Here is a 25545-nt window from a genome sequence, read left to right as displayed (position 1 = left end):
CTCTGCGGGCCACCTTGGCACTGGACTGTGCTGCCCACTGCTGGCCTTTGTAGGGGCGTGGTCTTCAACCCCCAGCCCGTTTTGTCCTCCCGGCGCCCCGTACTGCCGTCTCCCCGAGTGACGCGTCTCCTGCGGGCGTGAGAGGGCGGGACCTTGCGGGCCGTCGGCTCTTAAAGGGACCGAGGCTCCGGAGGCGGCAACGCTAGAGGCAGCGTGGGACCCGCAGTCCCTATCAGGTTCGGGAAGGGAATGTGGGGCTGGACTGTCGGGCTAGCGAGCGGCCGGGTGGTCTATTGGGAGCGGACGAGAGTTTTGGGGGCCAGGCTGTGTTTTGGGCAGAGTATCGCCAGGGTGGACCGCTCCAGCTGCCACGGCTGGGGCGGCCCGGGGTCATTCATTCCCAGTCCGGGGACGCCTTGCACGGCCCCCTTCTAGCCATGACCCGAGACCCAGCGCCCCTTCCCACCCATTATGCAGACTGGAAAAACCGAGGAGGCGACAGCTGGGGCCCGGGGCGGGTTCGCTTCACCAACCTTCCTGCCTCGCAGGGCACCCTCGGCGACCCCTTTCTGGAGATCTGCACAGTGCGTGGACCTCAGCGGGATGGGGGTAGGGGAGGCTTCGACATCCGGAGCAGAGTCCAGCGGGAAGCAGCCGGGGGGAAGGGCGAACTGCTTGGGTTAGGGGCGGGCCTGGGAGCCTGGAGGTCCTGATTCTAGCCCAGCTATCACTAGCTGTGTGACAGCAGGCAAATTACTTTAGTCTGACTTTAGTACTCTGGTCTGTAAAGTGCCAGTGATAATACCTGCCTCATCAGGATACTGGAAGAATTCAGGAAAATAATGCAAAAGTGCCCGGTACACCAAGGGCGCTCCGCCAAATTGGTTGGAGCTGGACGAACCCTGGAGGCAGTTGAGGCAGCCTGGAGGAGGGCGGCTTCTAGCAGGGCCGCCCCGAATGAAAGACCTCAGTGTTTGGGGCTTCCACCCCCTCCTCCCCCTCTGCCCGCGGAGTTTGTTCAAGGCGGGGTGCACACCTGGCAGTGGACTAGGCGCCAGGGCCACGTCTACACCGGCCAGCTCAGTGCTGCCTAGAGTTGGGCGGGACCCTTCGCTCCAAACTGCAAGTGCTCCTACTGGGCCAGGCAGGGGCAGAGGCTTGGCCAGCCTGGCTGACCTGGGTGGGGTGGGGCCAATGCCAGGAAAGCAGCGCTGCAGCCTCAGAGCTGGGCTCAGCCTGCCTGGCAAAGGACCCCACCCTGAGGCAGGCTGGTAAGTTTCCTGCTTCCTCTCATTTGACCCTGAAGGGAGAGTAAGGCAGGGGTGCTGTGTACAGCTGGAGCCCAGGAGCCGGTTTATAGAAGGCCTGAGTTTGAGCAGGCAGAATCCCTTCCTGGGCGCTTGGAGTTCCAGTGCTGCTGCCATATCGGCTTCTGCCCAGACTGTTCAGTTCGCAGACTCCTTGGGGAAGAACTGTGGAGTCTTAGATTCCACCTTCCCAACCCAGGGCCAGTTGGGTCTAGAAAACACAGCACCTGTCGGTCTGTCTCCCCACCTGTACCATATGACAGGCCTTTAAAATCACCTCATTTAACTCTTACACTATCACATGGCATTTGTACAGTAAGTCCCATGTTATAGAGATGGAAACTAAGGCAAAGAGAAGGTAAGGGCCAGAAAGTGATGGCATCCAAACTTGGACCAGGGCTGACTCCAGAGCCGCCCTATTAACTGGGACACACCACTGCCTCCCTCCGAGGCCAGATTTCTGTTGGGAGGAGGCTCCGAGTGGCCAGTGCAAGCCACCTCTGAGACTCTGTGTCCTGGGCCAGGTGCGATGGCAGAGAAGGTTCTGGTAACAGGCGGGGCTGGCTACATTGGCAGCCACACGGTGTTGGAGCTGCTGGAGGCCGGCTATTCGCCTGTGGTCATCGACAACTTCCATAATGCCATCCGTGGTGAGTGCAAGGGTGGGGCTGGGGCTTCTGGAAGGGTCAGAAGGAAAACCATGGGTTCCACCTTCAGAGGGTGTGTATCTTGGCTAGTCCCCAGGACCCCACCTCCTCTGATTGTGATGGCCTCCGTGTGCCCAACCAGGAGGGGGTTCCATGCCTGAGAGCCTGCAGCGAGTTCAGGAGCTGACAGGCCGCTCTTTGGAGTTTGAGGAGATGGACATCTTGGACCAGGCAGCCCTGGAACGTCTCTTCAAGAAGGTGGGGAGCTGGCAGGCAGGCAGGCAGGCAGGCAGGCAGAGGGCACTGCCACGGGCCAGGGCCTGTGCAGCAGCAGCGTCTGACCCGGTTTTGTGCCTGCAGCACAGCTTTACGGCAGTCATCCACTTTGCGGGACTCAAGGCTGTGGGCGAGTCAGTGCAGAAGCCTCTGGACTATTACAGAGTTAACCTGACAGGAACCATCCAGCTCCTGGAGGTGAGATGTGGGGCAAGGACACAGGCACCGGGAGGGCCCCTTGCCAGGAGGGCAGTGCCAAACACAGTGAGTAAGGGGGTCAGGTCAGGCAGGGCCCAAAGTTGTACCACCTTGTACACATGTCTTTCTTTACCTCTCAGCCTCAGTCTCCCCATCTGTAAATGGGAGTGCCCGTACCTCGGCCCCACCCACCAGTGAAGGAGGAAGGGGCTGGGAATAACACGGGAGGCAGAGGCCACTGACACCTCCCCCCCCATGGCCAGATCATGAGAGCCCACAGAGTGAAGAGCCTGGTATTCAGCAGCTCAGCCACTGTGTATGGGAACCCCCAGTATCTGCCCCTGGATGAGGCCCACCCCACGGGGGGCTGTACCAACCCCTACGGCAAATCCAAGTTCTTCATCGAGGAAATGATCCGGGACCTGTGCCAGGCGGACAAGGTGAGGGAACCCAGCCCTGGCTCTGTCCCCGTGAATCCGAGGATGGGATCCGAGGCAACCCCACGGAGGAAGCTAGGGTTCAGGAAGCTGCAGCAACTGCCCAAGGTCACAGCGCCTGGGGGAGGACCCAGTCCTCCGGCCCTGTTCTAGGAATAGACAACAGGCATGGGGGTGAGAGGTAAAGGGCTCCGGGTTGAGTTGGGACACAGCCTGCACCCTCGCCCCGCCCCCTGACCTGTGTCCCACAGACCTGGAACGCGGTGCTGCTGCGCTACTTCAACCCCACAGGCGCTCACGCCTCGGGCCGCATTGGTGAGGATCCTCAGGGCATCCCCAACAACCTCATGCCCTATGTCTCTCAGGTAAGGAAGAAGGGGAGGGACGGGGGTTGCCCTAGGTTTTAAGGGTACAGCTGGTGCTGAGGGCCTGGGAAGAACTGACCTGACCTCCACCCCAGGTGGCGATTGGGCGACGGGAGGCCCTGAATGTCTTTGGCAATGACTATGACACAGAGGATGGCACAGGTGAGCCTAGGATGAGGATCCAGGAGTGGGAGCCGCAAGGGAGACTGAGGTGGCATAGACTATACTGAGCCCTCCCACCCAACCAGCAACTCCTCCGCAGGCGTCCGGGATTACATCCACGTGGTGGATCTGGCCAAGGGCCACATCGCGGCCCTGAGGAAACTGAAAGAGCAGTGTGGCTGCCGGGTAGGAGGAGAAAGAAGAAGCGAGGGAAGGGAGGTGGAGTTCTGGGAAAATGGGGCCCAGAGCCGTGGTTAGGTCAGCCCCTTCCACAGCACCTGTTCTCTCCCGGGCAGATCTACAACCTGGGAACAGGCACAGGCTATTCGGTGCTGCAGATGGTCCACGCCATGGAGAAGGCCTCCGGGAGGAAGGTGGGCGTCTGTGCTGTCCCGCTACTCAGCCTGCCTTAGCGCTGTGTGCCTGCAAGAGATCCGGCCCTGGTCTCCATGCCTTGAGGGTCTAGTCAGAAGTTGGCTGGGTGAGGCCACGGCTGGCTCAGCCAAGCTACGACTGTCCCCTCTCCTGCAGATCCCATACAAGGTGGTGGCACGGCGGGAAGGGGACGTGGCTGCCTGTTACGCCGACCCGAGCCTGGCCCTCCGGGAGCTGGGCTGGACAGCAGCCTTAGGGCTGGACAGGATGTGTGAGTGCTAGCCCGACCCCTGAGAGACAGCCAGGGGCCAGGAGGGAATGGCTGGGCCTGGATGTGCCCCCGAGGTGGTGGCGACCCTGCATTCGTGTGCATCCTGACCACGCGCCTCACCCCATCACAGGTGAGGATCTATGGCGCTGGCAGAAGCAGAATCCCTCAGGCTTCAGCACGCAGGTCTGACACCCTCTCCTACCACAAACCAGAAAACAGAAACAACTGCCTGCTCGCCAGCATCTGGCAAGAACGCAGGGGCCTCGGCGCCTGCCCTACCTCAAACCCCAGCAGGCCTGTTCAGCCCACAGGCATGAGGCCTCGGGCTCCACGGATCAGGAGGCAGGGGTCTCTGACTCTTCGCCTCTGCAGGGTCTGGGAACACAGGGCCCATCAAGATCACCAAGAAGCGAGTGGGGGAGGTGGCACCCTGAGACGACAACACCCTGCTCCCAGGCACTAATTTAAACTGTTACGAAGGCACTCTCCAAAATATTTAAAATAAAAGGTTTTCTTACGCTGGAGCATTTCCTCACACATGGTCTCTCCCTACCCCTTGGATAGAACCAGCCAGGCCTGAGAGTTGAAGCAATTTCTTTAATTTTATCGGAATCCAGGACATGACAAGAAAAACACCCAAACCCACATGGAGACAGAAGACGAGACGCAACTCCTCCCCCACCTCCCCTGGCCCTAGAGTGGGGACAACGTGAGGGCGACACCGCTGGGGGAGACCTCGAGCCTCGGTCCAGCCCTGCAGGCTCCAGGCCTGCGGGGAAGGCGGCAGGGAGACAGGGTCCAGCCCCCGAGTCGGAAAGGGCTGAAGGACGGCCCCCTCCGTGGACTCTGCCCCCTCGCCAACACTGCCCAGGGGCAGGCAGCCCACAGCAGCGAGGGGGCCTGGGGTCACAGACACATTCATGATTGAGAAGCAGCTGGAGTGGAGGCGGGAGAGACATACGATTATCTTGGGCAGAATCAGCTGGGAGGGGGTAGATGGGGCCTGGGAGGGCCCCTTGGGCCAAACCCTGAGGTCACAGGAGGGGGCCCAAAGCGGGGCTAGTGAGTGAGGTCCTGAGTGAGTGGGTCAGCGGCTGGGCCCCTTCTCCCGCTGCCTACAGCCCCTCCAATACTGCTGCCGGGGGCCCACCTCCAGGGCAATGGAGAAGAAAGCAGCCCAACCCCTACTGCAGGCAGCCAGGCGACTACAGCCAGGAAGGACGGCCTGGCTAGGCCTCGGCCTACCTGCCCCAGAGGCCTGTGGGAAGAGGATAGGTCAGGGAAGGTGGGGACAGGGGCTCGACCGGCTCAGATCCAAGATGGTGCCACGCGTGCTAGGTCCCCTGTGAGCTGGGGGAACTGCGCTGGGGGCCAGCAACTCTGGTTAGACAGGAGGCAGGAGCTTCTCAAGGAACTCCTTCACAGCTGCCATCTCCTGGAAGGAAGGGGGGACTGTGAGAGGCTCCTGGTTGGAGGGAGGAAGAAGAGGGGCAGGAGCAGGAAGGGGTCTTTTACCACTGACCTGAGGACAGGAGCCGTGCATGACACCTGGGTAAGTCTTGAACTGGACCCTTGCAGGTGTGACAACGGACCGGAGCTTCTCGGCCGTCAGGGCCCCAAACCGTACGGGAACCATGGGGTCCAGCTCCCCGTGGCACTGAAGGATGGCCAGGTCCTTGGCACTGCCGTTGGCTGCCTGCGGGTCAGACAAGACTCAGAGGGCAACACCAGTGCTTGAGCACAATTCCCAGGCCACAAAGAGACTCAAAGGGCAGGAGAGGGGTCATGGAGCTGCTCACCTGGGGGAAGGCCCGGTGCAGAGGCAGCCAACAGCTCAACGCCACAATGCCAGCCAGAGGGTGGGGGCAGGTGAGGGCGGTGTAGAGGGACAGGGCCCCACCCTGGAGGGCGGGGAGAAGGAGAAGTCAGTCGTGAGGGCACAGCTCACCTACCCACCCCCCACCGCCCTCGCTCCCCCCTCACCTGGGAAAAGCCTCCCAGGACAATCCGATTGGCAGGGATCCCATTCTTCATTTCGTGCTCAATCAAGGCCTTTACTGGAGGGGAGGGGGGAGAATGGGTGGGGGAAGCTGCTAGAGGGGCCCCAGGAAGAGAGCAGAGGAAGGTACCGCCCAACGTTTTCCTGGAGGGTGGGGGCGGGAGGAGGGAGCATGCTGAGGAGGAGCTGGGGCCTTACTATTCTCTGCTGCTTTCTTGATGCCAGCCTCGTCCTCAGGGGCATCCGGACTCAGCCCCATCAGGTCAAACCTGGGAAACAGAGGCACTGGCAGCTACAGGAAGACCCCAGCCAGCCCCCTAGAGCTCCCTCAGCTCCCATCCTACCACTCCCCAAACTCACCAGGAGGGCATCACCATCTTCATGTTGAGTGTCACGGGGATCCGAGGCCTGGGGAAGACACCAACAAGGGCCATCATGCTCCAGAGGGACGAGGAAGCCATAGCAGTGAGCCCAGGAAGGGGCAGAGCAGCCCCTGGGGGCCCCTCCCTCCCTCCTCTGCCCCCTCTGGGCAGGCAGTGACTGTGTTTAAGGTGTTGCCAGGCAACCTGCCACGTGGGGCTGGAAGCTGTGGTTAAAGCATCAGCAGTAGAGATAAGAGAAGCACAGCCTAGCACTCAGCTCGCCAGGATTCCAGCTCAGTCCAGGGTTCCAGCTCAGTTGGTGAGTATTTGGGGAAGGGGAACAGGGGGTCCTGGTTCTAGAAGGACTCAGGTCTAGGAGACCTTGGGCTGGGGCTGGACCCCATTCCTGGGGGCTCCACAGGAGTAAAGGCTAAAAATGACACTTCTGACTGTCCTGGGCCCAGGCCCCAGGACGCAGCTGGCAGGAGAGAATAGACATGGGACCACAGGATCACCACCCCCACATCTGATTCCCATCATCAGCCCCTCCCTCGCTAGGGTGACACTCACGCATGGGGACAGATGTACTTGACGTGAGGGAGCCGGATGGTGGAGAGGGCGTCAGCCCAACTGTGCCTGTAGGAGGGAAGGGAGAAAAGGCACCCTTGTGCAGAGGGAGAAGGGGCGGGCACAGGCCTCTCCAGCCCTGCCCACTGGGCCAGGCCCCACCTCCCAGGGAACACCCACTCCCCAGCTCACTCACCCTGTGTCTCCAAGTCCATGCAAAAAAATAACCTTGGAAAGAATGAAAGATGGAGAAATGGAGAAGAGGGCCATCATCACCATCTTGGTGTAATTTCCCACTGTCCTCTAACTTCTGCCCACCCCTCCCTGTCCCCCACGTCTGTCCGTGGGGGGAACTCAGCAGGCGAACAGGTCATTATCCACCCCCCACCCGCTGGCTCTAGGCTGCTCCCTTCTCATCACTGCCACATCCATTTTTCCCATACTCCTCTGGCCAGTTCCCCCGCTGGCCTGGGGGCTTCTGTGGGTGGGCAAGGACCCTTACCGCAGCCGTTTCCCGCTCAGCTCCAGACACAGTGGCAGCATCGGTGAGCAGGGGCACAGACATGGTGTTACCACACATACACTGCAGGGCTCCAGGCTGGGGCCTGTGCAAGTTCAGGGGACTGGTCAAGGGCAAGCCCGGGCAGGGTAGAGACTCCTGACACAGGGGCAGAGCCTCAAACCCAGGACCCACACAGCACCCCAGGTTTTGTCCCGGGCACACAGAAAAGGAAGACAAATCCCCAGCTACAGCAAGTAGAAAGTTTGCCTCTGTTCAAGATGAGAAGCAGGGGTGCCCCCTCTAGTGCCCCTGGACTGGTCACCACACAGCCTGAACTTGCTGGAAATGGGCAAAAGGTAGGGTTTAGGGACTGTGGGGGAAGGGAGCCAGGACGTCCCCTGCAGCCTTCCCCTCACCTAACAGTCCTCAGCAGGCAGCTGCCTCCTCCCAGCTCTCCAATCTCCCCCCTTCTCTTGAGCCTCCGGGTCCCTGCCTCCCCAAATCCCAGCCCTACCGGGAAATGAAGGGGAGAAAAATGGCAGAGAAATAAGCTTCCAGCTTCTACTCCCCCATCCCCACCCCACACACATTTTCTCCAACTTCTCACCCACCCAGCCCCCACCCAGCCTTCACAGCAGTCTCTGGCCCAGCCATTCCCAGAGCCCCTGGGCTGCCCGTGTCCCCCTCAGTGGGACTTCAAATGGGTCCCCCAGCTTGACCACACTCTGGGACACCCAAACACACAAAAGAATGTCAGGCTGGCTGGCTCCTCACCATCCTTAGCATTCTTCAAACTACCCAGAAGCTTCTGCTACCTGCCCGTAAGTGCCTACCCTTCCCAGCAGCTCCCACCCTCCCAACTAGCTTCCACTTTCCATTTCTGATCCCGAGTGCACCTCTCCACAGTGGGACCCCTCACCTCTGACCCTAGGGTCCCTCTTCCTGCAAGAGAATACACTTTTCTTTCTAAGCTGGGATTCCTTTCCTTCCCTACTGAGCGACTTCCACCTCTCACCCGAGTTCCCCACTTCACGGGGAGTGGAACGCCACCCCGACCTAGGGTCTCCCTCCTCATCACAAAAACTTTCCACCGATCCAGGATCTCCCACTCCCCATAATGGAAACTTCTGTTCTAAGGGACGCCCCTCCCTACAGTGACATTTTCTACCTTGACCCTGGACCCGCTCCTGCCCACGGAGTGGCGGTCTACCTTCGACCCTGGGGAGCCCCCGCCCCACAATGGGATCTTCCAGTTTCGATCCAAAAAGTCTCTCTCATCACATCCGGACCCCCACTTCTTAACCCTCTTTACGCCCAAAGTCCCCAAGACTGGCCAGCGCCTCCTCACACCTCACTCCCCACCCCCACCTCTCACAATTGCGGTTCCCCCTCCCCATTCGCCGGGACCCTCGTTGTGGTCCAATCTCTCCCAGGGCCCTTGCTCTGCCTGCGGGTAGGGGACCAGGGTACCTTCACTCCCTGCGGCTTTCGAGACCTCTCGGGCGATTCTCCTCTTTCTCCGGCACAGACACACTCTTCCCCCTCCACCGCCCCCGCCGGAACTTCCGTTCGAGTCCCGGGAACCCAGCCATCGCGCTACCGGAAGTGGCCTGGCCAGCGGTACGGAACCCGGAAGGGGGCTTCGGGCTCTCACCACATAGGAGTTGCCATGTTGGATACCGTGGGGCCACTCCCCGTAATTAAGCCCCGGAGTCACCTGCAAAATTCAGACAGTGCATCCGAGATTCCCATTTGCTGCCACCGCCCACGCCCCTCCTGGAGGAAGGCTGTCCGGGGCGAGAGGCATTCCTCACGAGAGCATGAAGTTTCCCACCTTCCCATCCCCATGGGCCACTTTCCCATCCCCATGATTAGGGTCTTGGGTATCCACCATTGGCTTTCATGCCCTAACCCAGGGTCATGGATGGAATCCTTAAAGATCCCTAGAGACCATCTACTCCTCCAGCCTTATTTTAAAGTTGAGGAAACTGAGGCCCTGGGAGGGGAAGTAAACAGCAATCTCAGGATTACACTGTAATGCTACCTCTCTGGACCTGCTTTCTGGGCTATAAAATGATGATAATAACCACCGTGCCTACTTCACAGCTTTGCTGGCAGGCGCAAATGAGGTCATGCGGAAACGCTTAATACACATAAAATCAGTGTGAGGCCTTAATGACTCTTAAAAAGAACCCTGGGAAAATAACACAGGCCACGTGGCAAGACAGCTGGACAGGCCTGGGCAGTGTTGTCTCAGCTCTGCCCAGGACAAGCAACGCCAGGAAGGCAGTGCACAAAATACCACTGTCGACGAGCTTCAGTTACTGAGAAAAAGGGCTTCCTCTGGGTACCAGAGGAGCTCTCTGCTCCTTGCTGCACTGGTCAAGTGGAAATACGGATCGGGGTCCACGGAGAGGCCGAAAGGGGAAGCAGAGTGAGTTGAAGTACCACGTCCCTGGGAGAATGAATATGTGGGCATCTGCCAACAGGAAATGAATCATGCTCTTCTCCTAGCAGCTCAGGACTCATTCTTTCAGCATAACCTGTACTAGTTTGTCTTCTGACAACAGTAAACTTTGAGGTTCAACAGAGCACTTTTTCCCAGGGTAAGAGGCAGTTTGGTGTTAGGTGCTCAACAGGTCAGACACAAAGGATTCTGAGCAGGAAAGCTTCGGGTCCAGGGGAGCACAGCAAGCCAAGGACCCAGGACCCAGGAGCAGAAAGGGGATGAGCGGGTGGAGACCACACAGCTGTTCCCACTCTCAACAGAATCCCTGCTGGATCTCTCATGGAAAAATGAACCACTCCTTCTGCTCATCACCTGACACTTTCAGCAAAGTCTTCAGAGGCTGCCTGTGGTTACTGCTTCAATTAGTAGAATTAATGAAGGAATTTTCTGCTCTGATATTTTTTAATTTTTTATTTATTGACTTTTGAGAGAGGAACAGAAACATCGATTTGTTATTCCACTTATGTTTCCCCCACTCCAAATCAAAAGGGAATCCTTTTATTCTTATCTCAAATAGACCCAATAGAAATAAAGAGGCCGAGAAGTAGGACCCTGAGTGCACTGAGAACTGCATTTACATTCTGGTTGGTTTCAGGCCTGAATTTGAGAAAGGCTGAGGCTCCACAAAGCTTGGTGGCGGCAGGCTTTACCTAGGACAGGCTGGACAAAAGGGGGTGGATCCTCCCAACAGTGTGGGCCAGACCCTGACGAGTTCTCTCAAGAGGATCAGATTCAAAACTAATGCCTATTACCAGCTACTAGTTTCTGCGAGGGAGAGAATACCGACCATTTGAAATCCTCTTTGTGGATAACTTATAGTCTCTCCAATTTTTGCCCTGACTCCAAATTCAAGTCCAAAGTCTTGAGTCCACCCTCAGACTACAGGTGCTGCTCACTTACTCTCCTCACTCTCATTTCTTCTGATGAGATCCCAAACCTGTTCCCCCTTACTTACATTTACTGTCTACCTGGTCTAAAACAACAAATTTCAAAGTTACATACAGTTCCCAGTAAAGTAAAAGTCTCACCAGCACTATCAAGAACTCGAATACACAAATATTAAGTCTGGCAAGGATTTATTAGGAAGCGTATTAATCACAGTGAATAAAAAGCCATGGACAGAAGAACTGAGGTCTCCAGATTCTGGCACTGGGCTTACAAAACTAGAAGCTAATAAACACTGAGGATCTTACCTTGACCAGATACCCACAAACACAGAAATGAGGTGGCCATGTTCTCCCTGGGCTGCTTACCTAGGCAGTAGGAAAAAGACCTTCTCTTCAAGCTATTAATTAAGCATCATGAGTCCCACTCTTCCAGCTGTAACCATGCGACACTAGCGCATGACAGACAACTCCAAGCTGGGCACCCTGACAAGAGTGCTGAATGATGACAGGGAGAAGAACAAGCAGGGACAAGTATTTCTAGTTGGAGACCCTCCTGGTGGTTAATATGAACATAATCTTGAGGCTTCACAAAGTTTGCTGCAGCCCAGGAAAGTTTCCATTAAAAAAAAAAGTCACACAAAAATCCTGCCACAAAACAAGACACCTGGAACCCCATGGCCACACCGACTGGAAAGGCAGGCATTATCCATGACTGCCAGATGCTGAGCAAACCAAGGCCCAGTTTCTACAGGGCCCTAGAGAATCATGATTGTCCCTTGGCACCCACACAGCCTTCCCGCCGGTGTGGTGTCTTCCACAGGCCAAGTTTCTACAGCAAGCCTCAAAGGCAAAGCTTGGCAGAGGCTGAGGAGCCCCATCTCTTTGTCCTTCCCCACAGGCTGGCATACATCTTCACTGACTCTGGGCCTTGGTGGGAGCCTTGGCCAGCTCTTAGGAAATGAAGTGTGTCTGTGGGGTAACCTGATGGACTTTGTGGTCTGCTGGGTTGGCCGATGCTTCATAATTGCAGATGGTCACCTCGTGTCGGCGAAACTGCAAGAAAATTGAAGGGCTAGGTCAGCTGGCCATTTTCCAGAAGACACGCTGGAGTTGTCCTTATTGGGGTCCATTTCTAGAAGCCGTCACCTAACCCCTTCCTCCTTCTGACACTTTCAATCTGAGAAGGCTGCAAAGATCATTACCGATCATTCACCCCACAACTTAGAAGACCCACTCCCTCACTACACTGGAGGCACCGTGAGAAGAGGACCTCGTGCATCTTGTCTGTCATTTTATCTCTGATGCCTGCAACAAGACAGGTTATCAAAAATGTTGAATGAAAAAAATGTTGACTGAGGACACAATTTTAAAGTGAAAAACTGAACTGATATCACCTGTATTATTTCAAACCCCCTTAAAAAATACTTATAGCCTCTGAAGTGAGACTTTACAGTGATAAAACCAATAAAAAGTATAAGCAGACTGAGAGCAGTTAAGGTCTCAACTCGCTCCTCTTCCTGTCCTTAGAGCCCCACCACCACCGCATGCAGATGCACACACGCACCCTCACTGAGAAGGCACGGACGTCTCCGACCCCATCTCACCTCAGTCCATTCTCCTCTCAGGCCAATATAAAAGACCTTTGTGGTATCTGCTCCAAAGTTTTTTGAAATATGAATCGAGAGATGATAGACATTTGTAAAACGAGATATCCTAGAGGACAAAAAGAGTGGAAAGAGAAGACATAGGTTAGAGTTCAATGAACATCTCACCGTAACGTCAAAAACAACAATTCCAGCTCCAGCTTGTGGTAAAACCCAGGCAAATGTCTAGGGAACATTCTTGAGGCATTATGTCTCATTCGTCTCCTTTGAACAAGCAATGGATTCCATGAACATTTACCGAGCATTTGCCAGATCCTGTCCAAGACGACAGGGATAGAAAAATGATTCAACACTGCCCCTGTCCTCAAGGAGCTGGGTTAAGAAATGCTGTATGACCAAGGAGAGATTCCCTGTTGACCTCACCTTAGGGAAAAGAGAAAACTAGTGAAGAAATAAGGTGGTCACATGTAACTTGGCCTGCTATAAGCCAATTATGCATACAGGAATTTTGAAAACATCTTTCCTAAGACCATCCCAGAGGTCATTCAGATTTGCCAATTGCTTACAAGTTAACAAATCTATGGCTTGCATCCAATCTCCGTCTAAAATTGACCAAGCCAAGGATCAAGCTTCCTGCACTGTTTTAACTTGTTTCTGACACCGAGAGAGCAGGAGACAGCCAAAAATAAATGGCAAGCCCAGCAAGTGCTAATGCACATACTCTGCAAACGAGGGACGACCTGCTCTTCCTCAGGAGTCACGGAACATCTAAAACCTATAAAATTTTATTGACCAATGTCATCCCAATAAATTCAGTTAAAAAATAAATAAATCCTGAAACAAAAACAAAAACAAGTCACGGAGGGTGGAAGACAGGCCCAGCACTTACTTTGTAGCATATTCTAATTCTCCTGTGAGATCTCGGTTCAGACTAAAGGTCTGATCTGGCTCCCTGTCTGTATCATCAAAGGACATCTGTGGAATGTTCTTGTACCTGAGAAAAGGGAAGAAAATAAAGAAACGTGCATATCACATTATTTAGTTTTTCAAACTTCCCACTGACTCAATTGCCTCCACTTCTATCAAAAAGAGATCAAATTTTGGAAATGGCATTTTAGTGGCTTTTAAAAACAAGTATCTTTAATCCAAGAAAGACTGAAAATTGCAACAAAAGCCAATGGCATCTTTGAGTGGGTTAGGATCACATGAGCAGCAATACACAAAGAGAGAGCTCAAACTAGGTCGCATGCAGCCAAAGCATGGAGAAAAGAGGCAACTCAGCACATTCAGACCAAGCTGAGGATGTTTAAATAAAGCAGCTTACTCTTGGCAGGAACATATTAAACACAGTTAAGAGATAAGATCAGGTAACCCCTCACTCAAACATTTTTTTTGTGTTCAAAATTATTCCATATACTGAATCACCTTACAATTCTTTAAAAAATACCATTTGGGGAATTTCTGCTTTGAAAAGAGCACAAAAGGCTGCAAACTCACAAAAGGCTTTCGGAAAGTCAAGTAAAACTGCTAGTGAAGAAAAAATTGTTCAAAGAAACCACTACCTCCTCTATCTAACCCTAACTCACAAATTCTAAAGGACTGAGCCGCAGCCCTCCCCACAACAATCTCTAGAGTATTTTATTAACACACCCATGTAGGGGGGAGCCTAGAACTTAACTGCAACAAAATGCATGTGATTTAAGAACTCAAATGTTTGCTTCAAAATGTTTCTAAGAATGAGGCACAGAATAATAATAGTGAACGTTTACGAGCAGCATTATGAGAAGCAGTACAGCACTGTACAGGGTCCAGTAGAAGTAAGGCCTGCTCGAGTGTGGCCAGTAGGGTAATAATATGGGTGCAACAATTTATAGTTTTCATTTGAACATTTCACCTAAAATGTCACATGGTGTGCTTGAGTGTGATATTGTTATGTTACAGAATTACATGCTTATAATTTTGTGATAAAGATTTGTAACAAAAAGGGGGTGTGCTATTTGCGCCGGGCCCTGCAGTTAAAAAGCAGTGTCTCTGGAACCAGACTTCCTAGGTTTAAAGACTGACTCTGTCACTTACCAGCTGTATAATTTTGGGGAAGTGATTTAACCTGTGTCTGTTTCCTCCTCATCTGTAAAATGGGCACAGTGATGTACATATTCCATATAGTTAATGTGGACATAAAAACCTAATCAGTTCTGAGAAAGGCATCTTTCCAAAAAAATTTTACTGTAAAAAATTTCAAACAATTTCAAAATGTGAAGCATTGGTAGTACAGTGGTGGGCATAGCTGCCTTTTAAACACACACCAAAGCAGCCAGAATAATATAATGAATTTCCATATACTTACTACTCAGCTTCAATAATTCACATTATGCCCATTTTGCCTGCCACCCCCATTTTGTTTGTGCTTGATATTTTATTTTTTTATTTTTTTAAAGATTTTTATTTATTTATTTTGAGAGAGAAAGAGACATCAGTGTATGGTTGCCCCTCATGGGCCCTCTACTGGGGTCCTGGCCCACAATCCAGACATGTGCCCTGACTGGGGACCATTCCGTTCACAGGCTGGCACTCAATCCACTGAGCCACTCCAGCCCGGGTGTGTGCTTGACATTTTAAAGCAATCCCAAACATCATTTCTTCATAAATATGTATCAGTATGTATCTCTAAAAAAGACTTCTTTAAAAAAAAAAAAGATTTTATTTATTTATTTTTAGAGAGAGGGGAAGAGGAGAGGGAGAGAAACATCAATATGTGGCTGCCTCTCATGCGCCCCCTACTGGGGACCTGGCCCACAATCCAAGCATGTGCCCTGATGGGGAATGGAACAGGTGACCCTTTGGTTCACAGCCTGCACTTAATCCACTAAACTACACCAGCCAGGAAAAAAGACTTCTTAAAAAAATACAGTGTCCCAGGTTCGATTCCCAGCCAGGGTACATACCTGGGTTGCAGGCCATAACCCCCAGCAACCGCACATTGATGTTTCTCTCTCTCTCTCTCTATCTCCCTCCCTTCCCTCTCTAAAAATAAATAAATAAAATTAAAAAAAAATACCTATCTTACCATTTCATAAAAATTAACAAGAATTCTTTAATATCATGTAATATGTAGTCTGTGTTCAAATTTCACTATTTTAATTCTCAGTTTAACTTTTCTAGATGTTTCAGTGGCATGTCATAGTTAAACAGGCAATATTTTTTCCTTTATTAATGGTAGATAAAATAACAGTGCATTTCGCAATCCATGACATCTTAGATTCAAAAAGTATGTGTAAGGTGCTTCAAACTGAAGGCTATGTAAGTATTTGCACCTGCTCTCCAAAAGCTGGACACTTACTGTGTTCTAGACTCATTCTAAGCTCTATACGTTTTGTTTTTTTAAGATTTTACTTATTTACTTTTAGAGAGAGGGAAGAGAGGAAGAAAAGGAGAAAAATATCAGTGTGCAACAGATATATGATCGAATGCCTCGCACACACCCCCAAATGGGGACCTGGTCTGCAACCCAGGCATGTGCCCTAACTGGAGTCAAAGGCGCAACCTTTGGTTCATAGACAGGCACTCAATCCACTGAGCCATACCAGCTCTTTACATGTTTTATCTCCTTTAATTCTCTACACAGTCTCTGAGGTTCACACTATTACTACTGCCATTTAATAAGAGAAAATTGAGGTATAGAGAAGACAAAGTCAGCCTCAAAGTCATGCAAGTGGTACAGAGAGAATTTGAACCCAAGCAGTTTATTCAAGAGCCCACTCTTTAAAATGTTTTTAAAGATTTTATTTTTTATTTTTAGAGAGAGGGGAAAGGAGAGATAAAGAGAGGGAGAGAAACATCAATGTGTAGTTGCCCCTTACAGGGCCCCAACTAGGGACCTGGCCCACAACCCAGGCACATGCCCTGACTGAGAATTGAACCAGTGACCTTTTGGTTCGTAGGCCAGCGCTCAATCCACTGAGCCATGCCAGCCAAGGCCCAGAGTCCACTCTTAACCACAAAATTGATGTTCCTAACATTCAAAAAATAGTGTCAATTCCTTAAATCTGTTTCATATTGATTAATTTTTCAGAAGAAAATCTTTTATATAAAGTTTTGCTGAGCCCTGGCTGGTGTGGCTCAGTGGATTGAGTGCGGGCCTATAAACCAAAGGGTCACTGGTTCAATCCCAGTGAGGGCACATGCCTGGGTTGTGGGCAAGGTCCCCAGTAAGGGAGTGCATGAGAGTCAACTAATCCATGTATCTCTCTCTCTCTCCTACATTAATGTTTCTCTCCCTCTCTTTCTGCCTGCCTTCCCCCCTCAAAATACAATAAAATCTCTTAAAAAGTAAATAAATAATAGTGGTTTTCCCTTCTTTTAGGCAAATTGTTAAAAAGGGAGCACTAGCCCTGGTGGCAACAAACCCAATGTTGCAAGAGGCATACAGAATTTTGCTAACTAAAGGCCACACAAACTCAAGCACAATAATTCCACGCCAACAAAACACACACAAAGATTAAAACCGTATGAAACAGCAAGGGGAAATTTTGACGCTAACCCCAAGACTAGAATCATTTGAGATCTGCAGGTGGGTTCTTAAGAAAACTGCAAAGTCATCAACAATTGGCAGTTATAGGATGCCCTCTGAATGACTGGTACCACAGAAGCACTTTGAAAAAAGACAAGCTGTTGGTCTCAAAGATACTTAATCTTAAAAACTGGTTAATTCAGGAAGGGATAAGTGTATTCTGATGCAGAACAAGGCTGACATTTTTTCAGTGTGGGGGGGGCGGGATATTTAGGTCAGTAGAAAGAAAATATTGTGTTATCCTGGAATAAGAGAAGAGAGAAAGAACTGGCTGCGTCTTGAGGGCACAAGCCCTGGACACTTACAGTCTCATCTCAGAGGGGTGTGAGTCATCATCTTCTCCCATTATAATGATGCCTTTGAGCTTGATGTTGCCTGTAAATCTGCCAGAATGCAAAAGAGATGGCTGTCACCTGGGCATGAATCTCTGCGGACTCTGGGAAAGACCCTTCCCCTTTCTGGGCTCCAGTTTATTCAAGCGTCAACTTATCCTCGATCATTTCTAAGATCTTTTCTGCCTCTGGCATTCTGCGGTTCTAAGAAATTTACTTGACTTTTCAGTTATCCTTCAACAAATACATCGTTCTTGTCTGCGCCAAGAAATCTCTGATGCTTTCTTCCTCAAACCCACCACAGTAATTTACCTGGTTTCTAGAACAGATGGTTCTTGACACAACCAAGGAATGAGTTCTGATATAGCAACTGGGTACAGTCTATTTAGCCTGAGGCAAGCACCAAGAAGATACTTACGGAATATTAAACAGAAGCTCTTCATCTGCATCACTTTCAACAAACTGGAGGGGACGGGGAGGAGGGAGGAGAAAGCAACAAATATTTGCTGAGAGCCTACAATTTCAGGTATCTTCTATCCTGCTCTACAACTGGAGCGCAATGCAAGTAAGAAGTCAACCTCCCTCGGTTTTTAGCACTTACTAACTTGACATTGGTAAGCTGATAGCCACCGACCATCCAGACCGAGAGGGCTCTTGATGGGGACCTCATGAATGAACTTCCAGGACCGACTAAGCCCCTGAAACTGCGTGCAAAGATCTGAGCCTATGAGGTCCAAAACTTTCAAATGGCTCTGCGACCCGGCAATGGTGAATGTTCTAGCTTGGACAAGCTTCATCTCCCTAGGCCGGTGTCCAGGAGATACGATCGGGCAGCCATTGGCACTAGTGGTGAAATGGTAGGAAAAGCGCCCTCATGGCCATCCTCCCCCACTACCCACAGAAGCCCCGGAACAGAACGTTGGCCGTGCCCTTTTCCCTCTCTGGGCCTCAGTTCCTTCATCTGCAAAATGGGAAGATTTGATCCTGTTCGGCTCCCGAAGGACTGGCAGGAGACGGGCACGGGAAAGCGCTCGGCAACCGGGCTGTCATTTTTAACTCCAGGAATGAGGTTGTCAGAGCAGACCGGTGGCCCGAGGCCCCGCGCGGATCCCCGCCTCGCCCGCCCCAGGCCCGGGAAGGCCCACCTTGGAGCGGTCGGTCCGCTCCTCCCACGGCTTGAAGACGCCGCGGCCGCTGCCCTCACGGCTCTCGTTGAGGCACTGCAGCCGCTCCAGGTCGATGCGCAGGTACAGGCCGTAGGCCAGGCCGCGCTGCTCCGGTGGCTCCTCACGTTCCGCCGCGCATCGGCAGCCGCCCCCGCCGTGACTGTGGCCGTGCGACATGGCGCCGCCGCCGCCCGCGCGTCCTCTCAGCCCCGTCGCCGCCGCCCGCACCGCGCTCGCTCCGTTCTGGCCGCCAAGCGCACCTTGGCCGCCGCGTCGTAAAAGGCGCCCCGATGCGGCGCATGCGTCCAGGGCGGAGGGGGCGGGGCTCAGAGGGGACAGTCGTTTGACGAGTCTTTCCAGTTCCCAAGGAATTAATGTTGACTCTTTCAGCCCCAGAGACACATGCTGTCACCAGCCCAGTCTAAACTGAGAGGGCGGGGAGGTTCCGCCGCTTCTCCGAGTAAGTGGTGGCGCTGGGTTTTGAATTCTCCTCCCACTTAGGCTCAGGTCTGTGCTCTCCTTTTACCGCCGCCGTTTTGCGGAGCTGGCGGAGGAAAGCGTGCGCGAAGATAAGGGCCTGAAGAGCGGAGAGCGAGACGTTATCACTGCCTCGCAGGTGCTCGTTTAGGCGCTTGCACCTTCCAAACTCACTGTCATAACCGCTTTCTTCACAGTGGGCTCAGCGGTCACGAGCGTGGGTTTCCTGGACGGCCGGGTCTGAAGACAAGTCCTGGGTCTGCTACTGACGATGTGACACTCTGAATAAGTCATTTCCCCCATCCTGAGACTTCATTTCCTCATCTGTTAAGTGGGAATGATAATACCTGCTTCACAGGATCGCAGTGAGTATTCAATGAAATAACGCACTTAAGGAACTCAACGCAGTGACTGACACACGGTGAGAATTCAACGGCTGAGTCAGATCTTGATTCGAGTCAAGCGCTGCCACTCACTAGCTGTGCGGCCTTCAGTCCAGACTAGCTCAGTCTCACGTTACCTGGTAAAGTGCAAGGATTGGACCAGATGAACTTTCAGTCCCCTCCCCGTGAGCTGTTTCAGAACAGGTTTTTCAAAGGGGCTGGTTTTGTCTTGAAGTCCATTCAGAGGGATGTGACCAGCATTCAAAAAATAAAATAGACTGTAATGAGAAATTCAGAGTGTATCACACATCTGAAGCCTCAATTTATGGAACTTCCGTTTCAGTTTTGCGTCTGTGTACCTAGGTACAACCTAACATGTTTTTAGAGAGTTGTGGCATGTTCTGAGTTTTCCCTGCCCCTCACTCTTGGCTCTGAAGTGTTCAGACAAGATGAGACCGGTGACATACAATCCAAAATAGCCATGTGGTCAAGTTTCACTTAGAAATATTTTGATGTCCTTGTTCAATTCTTTGCAAAACAAGCAGACTTCGTTCTGGTTCAGTAGAGCTCAGTGTCGTGAATTATTCCAGCTTTCACATCACAGGCAAGAGGCTTGATGTGTGGTAGAAGCCAGTAAACGTTTAATTGAATGATACACTCAGCAGCCTTTCTGTGGGGAGACCGGGCCACATGCCAGGACCTGCACAGGCCTTACTCGGGACTTCTCTTCGCTTTTGGCTTCTTTATCAGTTTCATCATTGTCATCCTTTACTGATTTATTGAGCACTGTGTGCCAGGCATTGTACTGAGCACGTTCAATGCAGTTCATGTCAATTATCTGTCACATGAACATTAAGAGATAGTGTTACCATTATCATCTCCAATTTGAAGATGAGAAAAACTGAGGCTGAAACAGGTGAATTAACTTGCCCCAAATCAGATGGAGTTAGAACCCAACCAGATTTTGAGTACATCTTATATTCCTGAAGTAAAAGGTGCACGTAAAGTAAATATGTTGTATCAGTTAGCTTATGCTGTGTAACAAATAACCCCAAAACTTAAAAGCTTTAAACAGCAACCATTTATTATTTCTCATGATTTGTAGATTGCCCGAGAAGCTCTTTTCTGGGCCATTTGGCTTGGGCTAAATAGTGGGGAGTGGCCTCACTCACATTTCCAGTTGATGATACCTGAGGTGATGGGCCACATGTTTCCAGCAGGCTACCTGAACTTAATCTCATGCAAGTAGTTGCAGAGTTCCAGGAGCAAAAGAGAAGGGAAAGGAATTGGCAGGAAGATCCAATTACACAAGCACTTTTTGACTCTCGGCTTCTATAACTTTTGCTAATGCCTCTTCAGCCAAAACAAGTTTCTTTGGAAATTCAAATTCAAGGGTGGGTAGATGTCCTCTTTTGATTGGAAGAATTGCAAAACACCGCTTCCCCCCACCCCAATATACCTGAGTTAGTTAACTTTTGTTGTGTAACAAATTACTCCCAAATTTAATGGCTTATCACATTTATCTCACAATTTCTGGCTTAGCTGGCTGGTTCTAGCTCGGTTCTCTCATGAGCCTGAAGGCCTCTGAAAGTTGGACTGGGGCTGGAGGATCCACTTCTAGGATGGTGCACTCACATGGCTGGCAAGATGCAGGCTGTTGGCAGGAGGCTCAGTTCCTTGCTAAGTGGACCTCACCATAGGACTGCTTGAGTGTCCTCATGACGTGGTCCCTGGCTTTCAACAGAGCAAGGGACATAAGAGAGAGCAAGGTAGAAACCACAATGGCTTTTACGACCTAGCCTTAGAAGTCACATATCATCAGTTCTGCAATATCCCATAGGTCAGCCACATTCAAGGTGGGAGGGAACCACAGAGGGGTGTGAATACCAGGAGGTAGAACTTGGTAGAAGCCACCTTAGAGGCAGCTACCGCACCACCATACATTATTAAGTAAATACTGAACCTGTCTATATTCTTCTCTTACGTGAGTATTTATTTGGTTATTTGGCTGAGGCTTGAATTTTCTCCGAAGTCTGAAGACATTTCCCTATGTTCTTCTAGCTTGGAGAAGTACATTGTCATTCTGATCCCTGCTTCTTTCCCTGGGTTTTCCCCCCAGTCCCTTCCTAGAAGGCGCTCTTAAGATCTTCTCTTGGTCCCTCGTGTTATGAAGTGTGATGATGTCGCGGCTCTTCTGTCATTTTGTGCTGGATACCTGACGGGCCCTTTCAGTTCAGACACTCTAGAACAGAACGTGGGCATACAGGTTAGGGCGTCCGCATGTGTGGGCACAAGGCCGCTCGCAGGGAAACAAGGCTATGAAGAGAAGAGGGGTGGGCAAGGGTCCCGTTCTCCCCTCACCCACCACCTTCTAGTGCCGAGTTCCAAGAGACTCAGAAATTTGAATGTGGCTTTCAGGTCATTGTGGAGGTTTACTTGTCAAGGTAGCAGAATAGGCTGTATTTTATTTAATATTTTATTAGCTCCATTTATAACTTAAGTGTGCGTCCTTTTGTACTCTCCATCCACTCCCACGAGTATTAGGAATGGCCTGCTGGGCAAGTTGCTTAGCTTCTCTAAGCCTCAGATTTGTCATATATAAAATGGGAATAAGAATACCTACTTTTTAGGGTTTTATTACAAGGGTGATATGAGACAATGCAGGAAAAATGTTTGGGTCTATGGGAAAAGGTTCAAGTTCTTCATTGCTGGTGCCAAGAGCAAGACTTGAAGCTCAGCGCTCCCGTGTGGTTGGACGGGAAACTGCAGTTGCCTAGAGGCCTGAAGTTACAACAAACAGTAGCTTAGCTGGTTTGGGAATGAGCCTCTGCTTAGTCTGGCTGCCCCGTGTCTTGCACCCCTGTATTTGTCTGAGGAAAACTAGGAGAGCTCACTGACTTCTGGGACTACTCTGGGGCAGGTGGGAAAAGCTTTCAATATTTTTTTCTTTCTACTACTACCAGGCTCCACCTGTAAACATTTCTGTAGCTCAAGAACTGATGAATTTGTATCTGTTTTCCTTTATCTCCTGTCCAAACTAGGCCATTTCATTTTGCTGTTACTTTTGAATGTTTCTTTGTGGCAAACTGAGAGTGTAGTAACAATAATAGCTAACAAGCATATGGCACTAATAACGTGCAAGTACTATCCCAAAGACTTTACTTACATTATTATTTTCTTTAAGAGTTTTTTAAAATTTATTTTTACACAGAGGGGAAGGGGGAGAGAAAGAAAAGGAAAGAAACATCAATGTGTGGTTGCCTTTTGCCCACTCCCCCACTGGGGACCTGGCCCACAACCTAGGCATGCGCCCTGACCGGGGAATCGAACCAGCGACCTTTCAATTTGCAGGCTGGCACTCAGTCCACTGAGCCACACCAGTCAGGGCTATTTTTTAACCTTTATAACTACAAGTTTCTTATTATTATCTTCATTTTGTAGATGATAAAACGGGCACAGGATGGCTAAATAACTCGCTGGTTAGCAGTGGAGCTAGGATTTGAGCCCAGGCCGTGGGCCTCCAGAGCCTGTGCTCTTACCGCATTGAGCTTTCTCCACATGTTAGCGTTTATTGAGTACTTACTCTGTGCCAAGCTGAGACCCCAGAGTTCAGGCTCTTAACCACCACGCTGCGCTTACCAGCTGGGTTACCTTGGACAAGTCTTTTTGCTCAGAGTTTCAGTTCTAACCACAATCCTTTACTAAATGCCCATTCCGTGTTCGGTACTGCAGCTAATTCATCACCAGCATCCTTGGCTAACATGTGCGGAGTTCTTTTTATGTGCCACTTTTTAAGCACTTCACATGTTTCATTTAACTCATTAAATCATTACAGGGTAGCTTTATAAGATTGATGTATTTTTCTCATTTTTGGAGGAAGAAACTGAGACAGAGAGGTTAAATGACTGGTTCAAGGACACACATCTAGGAAGTGTGGGATTCCAGGCTAGGTGGCCTTATAGATTACCCTGGGTACCGTGCTTGCCTTTGGAGTCTTTAGTGCTGTTAGCAAATATTTCCAGCTCTGTGTCCAGCCACACGGATAAACTGTACTTCCCTGTTCCCTTACATTTAGGTGCAGCCAATGAAATATGATTGAAATGATGGATGTCACTTCTGGACATAGCTTAGGGGACAACCTGAGATCCTGTGTTTGAGAAACACGGATGTAGCTACATAAAAGTTCAGTGGCCAGCCCTGGCTGGCATTAGCTCAGTGGATTGAGCGCGGGCTGCGAACCAAAGCATCACAGGTTTGATTCCCAGTCAGGGCACATGCCTGGGTTGTAGGCCACAGCCCCCAGCAACCACACATTGATGTTTCTCTCTCTCTCTCTCCCTCCCTTCCTTTTCTAAAATAAATAAATAAAATCTTTTTTAAAAAATAAGCAAACTTTAGGAAATTATTTTTAGAAAAAGTTCAATGGCCTGAACCAAAAGCGTTGAAACAGTAGGCATCTGTCCTGTGAGGACAAACTGCCTGTTTCACCATTTCGCCAATAACCAGGAGACGTACACATGGATGTGGAACGCTAGTGGAGAAACCCTGTGAAGGGGGCATCTGTCAAGGTAATAAGCCAGGGAGAGGATTCTTCTGGGCATCAGTTACGTGCAGCAGAGAAAAAAATCATTCTTAGAAACGATTAGGGCCTTGGCCCGGGCATCTCCCTGTGTCGGAGTCAGTGTTGCCGCAGAAGTCTAGCACTGGGTATGTGTTCCTTTATGAGCCAGTCAAACCTGACTGAGAACGTGTGCTGGGGAGTCAGGCCAACACAGAGCACCACTGCTCAGTGACTGTGTGACCTCGGGCAAGTTCTAGTTCCTCTGTGCTTCAGTTGCTCACTTTTAAAGTGGGGCCAGGACCACCTGCTTTGTAGGATCATCGGGATAATGAAGACAAAGTACATGAGACAGAGTGGTGCATGGCACATAGTAGGTGCATAGCCTACAGGGCCAGTTACTCTTACCTGAAGGTGAGAGCCAGATTTGACTGTGTTAGTCTGTAGTCCAGGGTCTAATACAGATCCTGGTTCAGCAAGTTGAATTAATAAGGGACAAAGGACTAACAAAACAAACTCTGGGTAAAGTCATCCATCAGATAGCACGTTCCATAATTAACTTCAATGCATAGTAATTTCTAACAGTGAGAATTAGATCCAATAAACACCTGGGAGAAAGAAGTCCAGACTGTGTACCAAAAATGCCCTCATTAGGAGAGAAGGGGTAGCACGACTGTGTTGCTCTGAGATGTGGGTTTACGGTAAGCTCCAACCCACTGGCTGTGTGCAGGGGCTGAAACCAAGCCCTCGGCTCCATTAGCAGCTGCTGAAACGCCAGCTGATCAGCCAACACAGCAGGTTCTCATTAATTCCTTGTTGACATGACCTGTCTGCATTAGTGTTCATTATGCTCTCATTAGGAAGCCATTGGAAGACGGAGGGACCTACCAGTGTCTTTCACACCCCTCAAGAAGTGACTGAAGGGTGGAGCAGCATTCCCCGCAGTCGGAGAATCTGAGTTTCCTTTGCCACTTACTAGCTGTGTCTTTGGGCACGTTATTTCACTGCCTGGGCCTCAGCTTCTGTCAGTGGGATTAACAGCTCAGTCCCAGGATTCCCAGGAGAACAAAAGACAGTGCCTGGTCCCCACTAGGTGCTCACTTTTATCCCAGTTCCTCCCTTTGCTTACAGGGCTCTTTCCCCTCCCCCAGTCCCGCTGGGCCACAGACAGAACTCCAGCCTCCTCTACGGCCCAGCCCAGGGATTCAGATCTCCACCTCACAGCCCGGGAACCAGACATTTTGTGACCAACTTCCATTCTGGGACCCAATAAGGAAGAAAGACAACAGTAGATAGGATTTTTTTTTTATTTAGACATGGAATTTTTCTTCCTTTTCATATAACTTATCTAATTAAAATATTCATCTTGGTAGTTACCACAAAAAAGTAACATAGAAAATTGTATTTACATTTTGGGACCAAAATACAAATGAAGAGCAGGATGATATCTTGCTCCTTTCCCTCCCACTTCCCGGAAAGAGAAAGCCCTAAGGAAACTGCTCATCATACCATCGATCACAAAGGGTTAATTTGTAATTTGGTGATTTGTATGTAGTGTTACACAGAAAACAAAATTGCACAGGTTTTCACA

At 50.8% G+C, this 25545-nt stretch overlaps 3 protein-coding genes and 1 long non-coding RNA gene across 7 annotated transcripts; 2 read left to right on the top strand and 2 right to left on the bottom strand.

The window, feature by feature from the left end:
- Positions 1-132: 132 nt before the first annotated feature.
- On the top strand, positions 133-4562 carry GALE (UDP-galactose-4-epimerase). 4 transcript variants are annotated; one of them, XM_028511864.2, is made up of 11 exons: positions 135-236; positions 1832-1957; positions 2097-2212; positions 2315-2428; positions 2692-2868; positions 3117-3230; positions 3326-3392; positions 3493-3578; positions 3689-3766; positions 3924-4038; positions 4169-4254. In XM_028511864.2, the coding sequence occupies exons 2-11, from the start codon at positions 1837-1839 to the stop codon at positions 4225-4227; spliced, it is 1047 nt and encodes a 348-aa protein (XP_028367665.1). In that variant the 5' UTR covers positions 135-236; positions 1832-1836; the 3' UTR covers positions 4228-4254. The 4 variants fall into 4 exon arrangements, with proteins under 4 accessions (XP_035881414.1, XP_035881416.1, XP_035881415.1 ...); XM_036025521.1 differs by lacking the exon at positions 3924-4038 and having other exon boundaries at positions 133-236; positions 4169-4562; XM_036025523.1 differs by lacking the exons at positions 2692-2868; positions 3924-4038 and having other exon boundaries at positions 133-236; positions 4169-4562.
- Positions 4563-4615: 53 nt separating this feature from the next.
- On the bottom strand, positions 4616-9056 carry LYPLA2 (lysophospholipase 2). The gene is made up of 10 exons (XM_028511865.2): positions 8939-9056; positions 7469-7571; positions 7163-7194; positions 6970-7035; positions 6398-6445; positions 6236-6306; positions 6022-6095; positions 5838-5939; positions 5561-5734; positions 4616-5473 (listed from the first exon to the last, which is right to left on the bottom strand). Exons 2-10 carry the CDS (start codon positions 7544-7546, stop codon positions 5423-5425), a joined length of 696 nt encoding a protein of 231 aa, XP_028367666.1. The 5' UTR covers positions 7547-7571; positions 8939-9056; the 3' UTR covers positions 4616-5422.
- LOC118500537 lies at positions 8998-11485 on the top strand. Its single transcript, XR_004903101.1, has 2 exons — positions 8998-9088; positions 10238-11485. It is a non-coding gene; the product is annotated as an uncharacterized LOC118500537 (long non-coding RNA).
- Positions 11037-18791, bottom strand: PITHD1 (PITH domain containing 1). Its single transcript, XM_028513637.2, has 6 exons — positions 18516-18791; positions 17789-17832; positions 17344-17421; positions 13358-13462; positions 12469-12577; positions 11037-11917 (listed from the first exon to the last, which is right to left on the bottom strand). The coding sequence occupies exons 1-6, from the start codon at positions 18711-18713 to the stop codon at positions 11816-11818; spliced, it is 636 nt and encodes a 211-aa protein (XP_028369438.1). The 5' UTR covers positions 18714-18791; the 3' UTR covers positions 11037-11815.
- Positions 18792-25545: the final 6754 nt, after the last annotated feature.

Source organism: Phyllostomus discolor, chromosome 5, assembly GCF_004126475.2.
Source record: "Phyllostomus discolor isolate MPI-MPIP mPhyDis1 chromosome 5, mPhyDis1.pri.v3, whole genome shotgun sequence".
Lineage (NCBI taxonomy): Eukaryota > Metazoa > Chordata > Mammalia > Chiroptera > Phyllostomidae > Phyllostomus > Phyllostomus discolor.
The sequence above is the reverse complement of the archived record's forward strand: the minus strand, read 5'-3'. Positions and strand labels throughout refer to the sequence as shown.